Source organism: Hipposideros armiger, unplaced genomic scaffold (assembly GCF_001890085.2).
Source record: "Hipposideros armiger isolate ML-2016 unplaced genomic scaffold, ASM189008v1 scaffold_385, whole genome shotgun sequence".
Lineage (NCBI taxonomy): Eukaryota > Metazoa > Chordata > Mammalia > Chiroptera > Hipposideridae > Hipposideros > Hipposideros armiger.
Window position 1 is genome coordinate 1,363,558 of NW_017731735.1, and position 12,814 is coordinate 1,376,371.

The 12,814-nt window shown below is 44.7% G+C and overlaps 1 protein-coding gene across 6 annotated transcripts in view; it reads left to right on the forward strand.

The window, feature by feature from the left end:
- SLC7A7 (solute carrier family 7 member 7) overlaps positions 1-12,814 on the forward strand; it is a 29,605-nt gene that overhangs the window by 13,992 nt on the left and 2,799 nt on the right. For all 6 annotated transcript variants that reach the window (XM_019663166.1, XM_019663163.1, XM_019663165.1 and 3 more), the window contains 5 exons: positions 8,279-8,404; positions 9,282-9,426; positions 11,624-11,747; positions 11,967-12,070; positions 12,345-12,441. In XM_019663166.1, the coding sequence (XP_019518711.1) occupies positions 8,279-8,404; positions 9,282-9,426; positions 11,624-11,747; positions 11,967-12,070; positions 12,345-12,441 (596 nt within the window). The remainder of the gene's footprint in view (positions 1-8,278; positions 8,405-9,281; positions 9,427-11,623; positions 11,748-11,966; positions 12,071-12,344; positions 12,442-12,814) is intronic.

The following is a 12,814-nucleotide window of genomic DNA, read 5'->3' on the forward strand; positions in this document are numbered from 1 at the left end:
TCACTGGCCCTCATATGTGGGATCCGAACTGGGGCCCTCTGGCATCCCAAGCCAGCTCTTAACCAATGCGCCACTCGGCCGGCCCATATGAGATATTATACAGAAAGAAAAATAAAGGAAAAGTTGCTCAGTAATACATTTGGAGAAAATAGGATAGAAAATTTGGAATGATGCTTCTGGACTCATCTATAAATATTAAGGCTAATAAACATACTTGTTTTTTACTTTTACTGCAAGGGGGAAACAATTTCATATTTGGTTAGAATATGACATGAAAGGCTATACTTTGTTCAAAGGTGATGGATTTGCTAGAAGAGCTGAGATTGATGTAGTATATCAAAGAGAGACATATTTGTATGAGGACCTGCTATAATAAGGGATGCCTGCTCCCTCTGGGCAAGGTCACATTTTGATTCTTTTGACTGCAGTGAGGGGGAAATTTCAGTGCACCAGGATACAGAGACCTGTCAAAGGATTTTACTGCCCCAATGAATGTAATGAACAGTACCACCCAGTACTGCTTCCTGCTGTGCCTGTAGGTGGGTTTCTTCTTACAGCTAAACAGAAGTTACAGATATGTGGCTCATCTCTTAGAAAGGGCACAAGGACATCAGCCCCTGTTAATCCTATCTGCTTACCTTGGGAAGAAGAATTATTCTACGGTGTGGTCAGAGGCTCTCAGGGTCCATTTAGGGAATATTTCCTGAAGTAATAGTGCATGGAAATAAATCCCAACCTAAGAGAAGAAACACGGTGAAGAGAACAAGAGGATAAAAGCAAAAAGAAGTAGGAATGATGTAACTGTGGGCATAGACTATATACCATCAGATCAAAGGGAGGCCATTTTGCTTTCCTAATAAAAATTATAAAGTTTGTACAAAGGGAAAATCTGGTAGTGATGGGAAGCCTCTATTTCCTGAGCATCTTTTGCTAAAGTCAGTTGCATTCCATTGGATGCAGTACCTCTATAAATTTTTAAAAAATGGTTTATTACGGAAAATTTCAAACATATTCAAAAGTAGAGTGAATAATATGATGAACTCCCAGGGTTCATAAATGATTATCAACATTGTTTTATCTGTCCAACTACCCCACCCTCATACCACTAGATTATTTAAAGCAAATCCAAGACATCATACCATTTGATCCCTAAAGGCTTCATTATGAATTTCAAAAGGATAAGGACTTATTTAATATTATTATTTAACATAACCAGGGAAATGTGGAATTTTTGTGAGGAAATGACTGTACTTGCTCAGAGTTCATACCTCCCAGAAAAAGAAATCATGGGTTTCCTCTGAAATACACTCTAAATTTTAGGCAAAGAGATTACAGAAAAGTTCAGGGCAAAGAATTATAATCTCACAGCCAGGGATTTAAAAAAAAAACCCAAACAGACAAAGAGCTTCTTTAAAATGAAATTCTGATAAAATAGTTGAAAATTATCTTATTTAGGAAGAGAAAAGTCATCTGAAGAAACGAATATGATAGAACACATTGCTTCCCCACACCCTTTGGCAATATGGTGTCATTATTTTAATATTCTTTTTTTTTTTAAAGATTTTTATTAAAATATAGTTAACCACGTTGCTTTTTGATGAGCTTAGATTTTTAGAAAGAAGATACACAAGCGATGATGACAGGTGATGTAACCAAGACTAAATACGGGGGTGGCCCAGAACTGGAAGAAGATTGTCCTCAAGGCTAATGCCCAGCATAAACTAAGATCTGAAGTGACTGAGGACAATAAAAAGCTCTGAGAAGAACGTTGAGTGAGCACAGCAAGGGCATGGAAATTAGTTCTATGATAATAGATGGTGGTGGGAAGGCCACAGTTCCATTTTTCTTCTATCTGTACCTAGCAGAGGATTGCTAACCAAAAAAGGGTTCAATAAGAAAACCAACAGGCCAACAGATCTAGGCCAACAAAAAAGTGAGACCAAGAGAGTTAAGGAGATAGTAATAAAGCATGTTATTGCTTTAAATGTCTTAATGTTTTTAACTATCCACTTGCAGACAAATGGAAAGAATTTATAATTAGTTAAGATGATAGAATCACCACCAGGCATCTCCAGGATCGTGGAGAACAGGAAGGGTGTGAAAAGGGAGCTGTTGAGTGATGTATTAGTTTCCTATTGCTGCTGTAACAAATTACCACCAACAGACCTACAGACTGTTCTGTAGGTCAGAAGCCTGAAATGGGTCTCACTGGGCCAAAATCAAGAGTGTAGCTTCTAGAGCAGTGGTTCTCAACCTGTGGGTCGCAACCCCTTTGGGGGTCGAACGACCCTTTCACAGGGGTCGCCGGGTACTCGTATGTGGGCGTATCTGCATGTGCGCCTGGAGACGGATAGAGGAGCGTTGTCTCGGTTCTTAAGACCATCGAAAATATGTGTTTTCCGATGGTCTGAGGCGACCCCTGTGAAAGGTTGAGAACCGCTGTTCTAGAGGCTGCCCACATTCCTTACCTCATAGCCCCCTTTCATCTTCAAAGCTAGCAGCAGCTAGTCAAGTCTTTCTTACATCTTTCTGGCACTGGTTCTGCTGTCTCCCAGGGCCAGTGTTCTGCCACCACAAGTTTCCCACCATAGGTGATAACCTGTAATAACTTGCTTTCCAAAAAAGAGAAACAGGTGGATTCTGAGCATTTTGCATCGATCATTTAAAGTTGATTTCCTGCCCAAAATCTATTTTCCTCTGTTAAACCTAGTTAGCAAAGTATGAGAAGAAAGGAGAATGTTTAGTAACCTGTATGGGTTCACTAAAAACAAGCCATGCTAAGCTAACCTCATTTTTTGTTCAATTTTAATTTTTTTATTCAAGTGTAATATACAAAAGGAACAGTGCCCATGTCATCAGTGCACAGCTTGATGAATTTTCACAAATTGAACACACATATATAACCAGCATCTACATTAAGAAACCAGCCCCCTGAACTCCCCCTGTGTTCCTTCCAGTCACTCCTCTCCTGCCTTTCAAGCACACATGAAGGGAAATCACTATTTCGACTTCTAGATTCATTTTGCCTGTGGGTTTGTTTGTTTGTTTGTTTTTCCTGTAAATGGATATATAGGGTATGTACTCTTTTGTGTCTGGTTTGCTCACTTAACATGTTTGTGAACTTCATTCATATTTTTGTCTGTAGCTGTAGATGGTTCAATCTCACTGCTGTTTAGTATTCCATTGTATTGATTTAGCCACTCTTGTTGATTGCCATTTGAGTTGTTTCTAATTCTCAACTATTACAATGGTATAGTTATGAACATCCTATTGGGTTGTCGGAAAAGTCATGACGTATTTTTTCTGTTTTTTGTTGCAAGAAGGCGTCATGACTTCTCCGACAACCCAATAGTATAAATATGTACTAATTTTATTTTAATCATTTGATAGCATCATTAGATTGCTAGAGCAGAGACACGTGTATACAGATTTGAGAGAGGTTCTTGGCAAACTCATGATATTCTTGTTGACTAGGTGGAAAAGTGGAGTACATAAAAGTATAGTTTGGTGGATTCTTTTTTTTTTTTTAAGATTTTATTGGGGAGTTGGGGGAGGGGAACAGCACTGGGGAATCGGGGAAGGGGAACAGACAAGTTGCTGTCCTTATTGTTCTTCAGTCTAGGTGTGGAGGATGTCGCTTCACTGGCCCATGTTGGTATTATCTTTGTGCTGTTCCCAGCTGAGGGTGGCTCACTGGCCATTGGACGGCCACTCAAGGAGGCTCACAGCTGCTCACGGAGGCTCACGGCAGCTCACGAAAGCGCACGCCAACTGCCTGCCAGGCCCACTGCAGCCTACGCTGTTGCGGGTGACTCATGGCAGCCCAGCTCCAGGTCGAGCTGTTGTTCACCATCTTAGCTGGAGAGGGCGCAGCGTCACTGGCCCTCATGTGGGATCCAAACTGGGGCCCTGATGCTCAGAGCTGGTGTCCCAAGCCAACTCTTCACCAACGCGCCATTTAGCAGGCTCAGTTTGGTGGATTCTTTGTTGATGTCCTGGAATAATGACAGCGTAAAGGAAGGTCTACAGTGATAGTCTACAGGGCTCTGCCTATCCTAGGCAACATTTTTATCAGTGACTTCCAGTGAAGTTAGTTCACATGCTTTCAAATTGAAAGCATGTGAACTGATAAAATTAAGGGGAAAAAAAATCCATTTTTAGTAGAAGGGAATGATGCCTAAAAATTCACAGAGTATAGTTACTGGGAATTGATGTAAAGTTCCATATTTGGGATTTAAAAAAAAATCATTTTTATAGGCCCAAAAAGGGGGAGAGGGAAATCAGTTTGAGGTGGGGAAAAAAAAAAGTTGACAGTGAGTTCAAACTGCGACTCCACAGTCTGCAAAATGTCTGGAGTTTCCTGTGTGTGTCACGTTTCCAGGAAGACACTAACAAAGTTAAGTACTGTAAATGCAGAGGAGAGAACTGGGATGGTGAGTAGTCTGGAAGCCATACTTGTCACGCAAGAGATTGAAGAAAATTGGATTTTAGCCTGAAGGAGGGAAGACTCAAGGGGGAGAGGACACACACATCTTTATTTATTTATTTATTTTTTAAAGAACAATACATTTTTCTTTCTTTTTTAAACTTTATTGGGGAACAGTTTGTTTTTCCCAGGACCCATCAGCTCCAAGTAAAGTTGTTGTCCTTCAATCTTAGTTGTAGAGGGCGCAGCTCAGCTCCAAGTCCAGTCGCCAGTTTTCAATCTATTGTGTTGTTGGAAAAGTCATATTTTTTCTATGTTTTTCGTTGCAAAAATGTGTCATGACTTTTCTGACAACCCAATAGTTGCGTGGGGCGCAGCCCACCATCCCATGTGGGAGTCAAATTGGCAACCTTGTTGTTAAGAGCACATGATCTAACCAACTGAGCCATCCGGCTGCCCACTGGCAGCTCAGCAGCAACTCAGCTCAAGTCGTTATCTTCAATCTAGTTGCAGAGGGCGCAGCTCACTGGCCCATGTGGGACTCGAACCAGCAACCCTGTTGCTCAGAGATCGCACTCTAACCAACTGAGCTACCCGGCTGCCCTACACACACCTTTAATGATAAGAAGGGTTCTTAAATGGAAGAGGGTTTAGCTTGATTCTGCGTAGCTCTAGGACTACTGAGTAGAAGTTGCGAGAAAGACATTTTGGCTTATTGGAAAGATATTGGTGCTGGGAGAATTGTAGGTCTACTGTTCTTTTTCAGGGACTTTTTAGTTTGGGCATCTAAACGAAATCTGGGCATCTGATCCTGAGTGGGCCTGTAAGTTTGTTCTGTTCTGGATCAACCTGGGTGGTGCTTTCCTGGCTTTTAGTTCCAGAGCTGATGCTGGGCCTTAGTGCTAGAACTATTGGGTTGTCGGAAAAGTCATGACGTACTTTTTCTGTGTTTTTCATTGCAAAAATGCATCATGACTTTTCCGACAACCCAATAGCTTCCTACTCCAGGAGCCCATCTGGGTAGTCTGGGTTTGATGATCCATTCAGGAGCATCTCTTTAGATGATTATAGGAGTGACTTCTTTGCAGCTTTTCCTTTCTCCAAAGCAGGGGTCAAAGCAGGAATGGAGCTGCACCTGCGTCAAGGGTCCAAGGTAATTTCAGGCCATCTTCTTGTGGACTTGGGCCAGTGTTGGGTGGAGACTGAATTGCACCTAGAGGTAGGAGGGTAGGGCATCTCTGTCCTTGAGGTTAACTTGCAGCTAGTAGCCTCTGTATTCTAACCCCATGGTCCCCACCCCTTCCCTGCCTCCAAAGCAGGAGGTTGGGCTCTGCTTCAAGAGCAGTGCACTTGGCTGGGCTCTGGGACCTCTAGTCAGCTGTATCCGCTGGGGATGGGGATAAAGAGCCCAGTCAGCACTGTCGCCTGCCTTACTTGTTTCCTGTTCCATGGCCAAGAGGCCCTGGAGGAAGCTGGGTTTTGGGGAAGGTGAGGACCAGTCTCTTTAGGCAGTTCCCCTGCTTCCTCGTTTCTTTCTATAGGATTCCCTTCTTCATTCAAAACAAGCCCCCTGTGCTTAATACAGAGAGCAGATCAGGGCAAGATGATGGGACAGTGACTGAGAAAAAGGTTCAGAAGTGGGGGAGGGGTGAAAGGAGGGATACAAATAGATGGATATGGGAGTAGAGAAGCTGTAGGGATTAAAATGTAAACAATCCATGTATTTTCATTTCAGAATTTGTTATGATAAAGGATGATGAGTTGGCTTTTCCCTGCCCACATTCCTGGACAGAGCTGAGAACAGAAACTTGTGGCACATGGTTGCAGACTGAGTGAACCACAACTAGTCCCTTAGCCTATCCCAGTTTGGTGGTGTGACCCGTGGTTACCCTGAGGGCTAACTGTGAATTTTAATTAGCAGATCCCATTCCCTGTGACTATGGCGGCATCAGTCGTCCCTGGTGTTTCTAATTGGAAACCTGGCTCCAGTTCTATAATATTTGTGAGCCAGCAGCAGAGCCCCAGGGGTTAGGGGTAAGGGTTACAGGAGGGAGGGAGACAGGGGCATGAGGGCTGTGGAATGGCTGGAGGCAGAAGTCCAATGGGGAGTAAGGGGTGGGTGACTGGCTGAGGGGGATCAACAGATCTGAAAGATTTGTGGAGGGTGAGACACAGGCACTTTGGTCATTTTGTAGAGTGCTTGTGCAGACTATACTCTTGTGTCTTTAATTATTAACTTAGCACTGGGGTGGCCTGGAGTTACACATGCATTTTTGCCCAGCCCTGTGATAAGATTTGGTTGTTTATTGTCTTGTTTATTAGGCAGAAAAGTGTTCTGGGATGGGAATGTTCCTTTTCTGGGAAGAACAGTAAGGAATTTGGGCAGTGAGTAGAATAGGAGGGGTATTAGGGAGAGGGAAGTAGAGACAGAGGAAAGGACAGCTATCCTGAGAAGCTGGTCTTTCCTGCTTCTCAGGATGAGGCAGCCTCTGGTCAGAGTGTGATGAGGCCAGGGCGCAACAAAACCAGAGGACTAGGGACACGAGGGACACAGAGGGACACGCCACTGCCATAACTGAGACAGGGAGTATTTCCTGATTGTGTTGGTGGCCTAAAGCAGGCAAGCCCAGCACTGGGCCTCACTTTCTCCACTGATAGGCAGGCTGACTCTGACCTTGCCCTTGTAGCCCTTGGGAGAAGGCCATCCTTCTTGTGCTCCAGTTACTGAGCTGGGAAGGGAGGGAGCAGTGAAGCAATTCATTCTGCCACTGTAGGGAAGGTGTGGTGTATGTGCTTGCCTGCTTGCTTAAGAGGCTGGTGGGGAACTGAGGAACATTGCTGAGTTTCAGAATTGTTTCTTCTGACTTTTTTTCCTTGCCACATCCTGAGGCTATTGGTTAACCTCACAGCATGTGTGGGCTTCCCTTCTTGAATTTCTGCTTCTGAAGTAGACTGTAACTTTTTTGGGGGTAATGGATTTCTCTGAGATTCTGACAAAAGCCATGGACCCTTTACTTAGAAAAATGCATATACTTTGGACATATCTACATAACACTTTACAAAGAATTTCAGGCCTTGTGGAAGCCATAGGATAAAATGCTGGCTCTATGGGCGATCTGTGAACTTTACCGAAGCTCATCCAGGTAAAGGGATTGCCTCTTCCTCAGGGTAGAAGGACTTGGGGAACGTTTGTAGCTCTTACTTTTGCATTGTCCAGTCAGGAAAAATGCCCTGTCTGCATTCTATAGGAACCTTGGTTCCAAGAATCTTTCCAAGCACAAAAACAAGCAGCTGTGCTGGCAGGCAGTCGCAGAAGCCTGGCCTCCATCCTAATCCTTGGCCATACATCCTGACCTGCTGGCCCAGATATTGGATAAGTCATAACAGGACTCATCAAGGTTAACAGTAATACCACAGCATCAGAGAGTGCTAGGCCCTGGAGCCCCTATCAGGGGGTCGGAGGGTAGAGAGGAGGGAGAAACCATGACTTTTCAGAGCCAGCAGCTCTGAACACATCACTCATCCCCTCTAGCTACCAGTTGCCTGCCACTGCCGTGAGCACTTGTGTATGTAAGCAAACCCAGTCAGTTTGGTGTCTCCTGTTTGTGTCATCCCGCCGATAGTGTGTGTCTGTGTGTGGTGCAGTATACACAGGTGCTTAGCAAGTGCCTTTGTATGACAATGGTGAGGACATTCTGGGCAGAGGTTTCCAGTGCAGAGCAGGTCTGAGCCCAACACCTGTGTCTTTGGCCAAAGGTCTACTTTGGTGATTGGTACGGGAAAACCTGCTTGGGAGTCTAGGGCCCTCTGGATGGTAGAGTCAGTAACCAATCAGTATTATTTTTCTTTCAGGTCTCTTAACCTTCATTAACTGTGCCTATGTCAAGTGGGGAACAATAGTCCAAGATGTCTTCACCTATGCTAAAGTATTGGCTCTGATCGCTGTCATCATCGCAGGCATTGTTAGACTTGGCCAGGGTAAGAAATAATAATAGCAACTGACATTTGTCAAGCATTTTCTATGAGCGACATTTGTCTAAGTGCCCTCTGTGTATTATCTCATTTGGTAGGTACTATTCTTATCCCCATTTTATAGATGAGGAAACTGAGGCTGTAGAATTAAGTGCCTTGCCCAAGTCCCTAGCCAGTAAGCAGTGGAGCTGAAATCTGTACTCAGGTAAAATGACCCCAAAGCCTGTCCTTATATTTCTGTGCATGCTGCCTCCCAGAGGAGGCTGATTTTGGCAAAAGGGCTGACAGCCATGCACGGGGAGATAGCTTTTGCATATTGGCAAGCCCAGTGCTGTGGCTAGTTGTTCTCCCCTTGGGAGTGGGCAAGGGCAGAAATGAACTCCTTATACCCAGTCCTCTCCAGTTTCCAGGTCTGAACACCTACCCTACAACTATTATTGACCTGGGCGTATTGAGTCTTGCCCTTCCACCACCCGTATCAGCTCTGTCTGGTGTCACAAAGCGGGTGGAATCGGGCAGCTTGCAGGGCAGAACAGAAGTGCATCACTCCTGTTCTCTAGCCCTCCTAGAAAGCCACCTCATGTCCTTCCTGTCAAGATCCTCATTCTGTATGTACCCCGCATTCTGTCCCAGCACGGTAGATGTCTATCTCCTGTTCCCTGTTCCTTCATTGGTACCCTTGCTGCCAAAATTGCTTGTGAGTCCAAGGCCCTCTGAATGGTAGAGTCAGTCACCAATCAGTATTATTTTTCTTTCAGGTCTCTTAACCTGAAAGCCATTCACCTGCTGTTATTCTCATATTCTCCCACTCCTTAATGGATCACCTTGAGGTTGGGGGGTAGGTCACTAATTCTTCTGCCTTTCCATGTTCTCTGTGTTCCAGGAGCCTCGAATCACTTTGAGAATTCCTTTGAGGGTTCATCATTTGCAATGGGCGACATTGCCCTAGCACTGTATTCAGCTCTGTTTTCCTACTCGGGCTGGGACACCCTCAACTATGTCACCGAAGAGATCAAGAATCCTGAGAGGTAGGTACCTCACCATCAACTTTCCGTGGCAATGATAGCCATCATTTACTGAGCTTCTGTGTGCCAGACAGCTTCTGTGTGCCAGCCAGACAGGTAGACAACTGCAGAGATAGATTTTTGTCAGCCCCATTTTAATAGATGGGAAGCCTGAGGCCCAGAAAAGTAACTTGTCCGTGATCATAGTAACAGAGCTGAGACGTGAACTTTTTATGTATGTTTAAAAAAAATTGTAAACGCCTTTCCACATTTGTTCATTCATTCCTGCATTAAGGCAGGTTGTACCATGTGCTTGTGTACTTTTTTTTAAAAATAGATTTTTCTTGATAGGTCTTTCACCCACCCTGTCCCCACATAGAGAACTTAAGGTCACAGATTCCCTGAAAACTTCTTTCCCTTCTGATCCTTTGTTTCTCATTCATACTGACATAATGGTATTGTGTCCCTCATTCAGCGTATCACCTCACCATAGTTATTCTAAATTACCCTGTAGTCATGCAGAGTGAAAAGAGCACTGGAAGGGAAAGGCTCTAGAGCAGCGGTTCTCAACCTTCCGAACGCCGCGACCCCTTAATACAGTTCCTCATGTTGTGGTGACCCCCAACCATAAAATTATTTTTGTTGCTACTCTATAACTATAATTTTGCTGCTGTTATGAATCGTAATGTAAGTATCTTTTTGTTTTCCGATGGTCTTAGGCGACCCCTGTGAAAGGGTTGTTCGACCCCCAAGGGGGTCGCTACCCACAGGTTGAGAACCGCTGCTCCAGAGCCTGCCTTCCCACTGATTTGTTGGATGACCTTGAGGGGAGTCCCGACATCTGTCTGCTTCCTTATCTGTAAATAGAGGGGGTTGAATTGTATGGTCTCTAGAGCCTTTCCTTCTCTAAAATTCAGTGATTCTGGGAACTAAGATTTTCCAGGAAGTGGTTTTTATAAATTTTTGGCCAAAAGAATAATAATAAGCTCCCTTTGGCTTTGAGAAACATGAATACTCTTGGTAGACACCCAGTGTTGCAACCCTGGGAACAGGTAACAGAAGCAGGATCCAGGCCTGGGTGGTGCTTCCACCTACTGGACTGAAGCTGAATGACTTGAGAGTATTTGCCCCCTTCCATGTCCACTCGCCACCCCCCCAGCCCCCCACCCCCACCCCCAGTCTCACTGTAAAGAATGTTTATTGTTTATAAAAGCATGGCATTAGGCTAGAGGGACCTTGAGAGGTCTTTGCATCTTTCTCTTGGCTACCACTTAGGATGGTACCTAAGGTTCTCAAACTCAGTAAGGGGGTGGGGTGGACATATTTCCTAGGTTACTTGTTCAGATACACAATTGCTCTTCTTACTAAGGGACAATCTTGTTTTTTGGAGATGTTAGATTTCACAATTTGCCTCCCTAATTTCTTCTTCTATTTCTCAAACTTGACAATGTTTACAATTTTAGAAAAAGAATCCTTGGATAAAAAAACAAAACGAAAAACCCCCTCATCTTCCTATGCTATTATGCTGTGGCATAATTGTTAATCCTTTTTTTTTTCTTGCATACCCCTTTCTCCAAATGTGATATGCCTTTCCCTTGATGATCTTTCGTTCTTTTTTTTTTTTTTAAGATTTTTATTGGGGAATTGGGGGGATGGGAACAGTGCTGGGGAATTGGGGGAAGGGGAACAGACAAGTTGCTGTCGTTTTGGTCTTCAATCTAGTTGGTGGAGGACGTTGCTTCACTGGCCCAAGTTGGCACCATCATTGCGCTCTTCCCGGGCGAGGCAGATCAGTCGCCGGCTTCTGGACGGCCGCTCACTGTGGCTGCTGGCCGCTCATGCTGGCTGCTGGCTACACACGGTAGCCCATGGCAACCCACTGCCACAGGGGCTGCAGCCTACGCTGTTGCCAGCGACTCACAGCAGCCCAGCTCCAGGTTGAGCTGTTGTTCAGCATCTTAGCTGTGGAGGGCAGTGTCACTGGCCCTCATATGTGGGATCCGAACCGGGGTCCTCTGGCATCCCAAGCCAGTTCTTAACCATCGCGCCACTCGGCCGGCCCTGATCTTTAGTTCTTAAGAGTTAAAAGCTTAAGCCACTATCCTAGGCAGCAGTGGCAGTCACTGGGGAAATGCCACAAGTGTGGCAGAGTCTAAGGATTAAAGGAGAGATGGGGATGTGACTGTGGGACTAATGTATCCATTATTCTACTTGGCTCTAGGAATCTGCCCCTCTCCATTGGCATTTCCATGCCCATTGTCACCGTCATCTACATCATGACCAATGTGGCCTATTACACCGTGCTTGACATGAGGGACATCCTGTCCAGTGATGCTGTTGCTGTGGTAAGGGATTTTACTAGCAGGATAAGGCTGAGGGTGTTTGTGGGCTTCTGGGTATACTGAAATTCTTGGAAGTCCCAAGAAAGGCGTAGTCCTTGAAAGGATACTGGGCTTGCAAGAAGGTCATTACCCCTGTTGTGGAAGAAGGGTTGGGTTCCTAGTAGTGGGAATGTGGGGGCATGCCTGTCCATGCCTTTCATCCCTAATGACTCTTTTCCTTAGACTTTTGCAGACCAGATTTTTGGAATATTCAACTGGACAATTCCACTGGCAGTTGCATTATCCTGCTTTGGTGGCCTCAATGCCTCCATTGTGGCTGCTTCTAGGTATGAGTGGCATCTTTTACTAGAGGTTATTATGAACTATGGCAGGGGGAGGCAGGACTTACAGGACCCAGACTTGACTGTGCTCCCCAAATATTCACAGCCTCTTTGCTCTTGTTTCCATCAGCAGCCTCTAGTTCTAATTTCAATACTGAACTCCACTCCATATTATTCAAACTTTTTCGGAGGGGATGGCAGAGGGAGGGCTGTGTGGCATGTGAACGAGGCTACATCTAATGTCCAAGTTTCTCAGCCTTTCCTATCTTACCCAAAATAGGCTTTTCTTTGTGGGCTCAAGAGAAGGTCATCTCCCTGATGCCATCTGCATGATTCATGTTGAGCGGTTCACGCCAGTACCTGCTCTGCTCTTCAACGTAAGTGATCCCAAGGTTGAGGTTGTAAGTGTTTGTGGGGGAAACTTTAGTAACAGTAGATGCAATTGTTCTAGCATCCTGAAAGCTCTAAAGGAGACTGTAATAGAAAAACTATTGATGGAGCACCCACCAAGGGCAAGGCACTGTGCTAACTGCTGTGATTATTCCTAAGAGAATCTACTTTCTCTAAGGAATGGTAACCTCCTTTAGTCTAGGATAAGGCATAAAGCACATGGGATTATAATGACTGCCATGATAATGAGTGATGTAGTGTTTAAGGGAAGAAATGATAACTTCCATGGGGGTAGAGGGTGAATGAGGAAAGACGTCTTTGGCTAAGTGCATTTGAAGTAGATTCTTTTTTTTTTTTTTT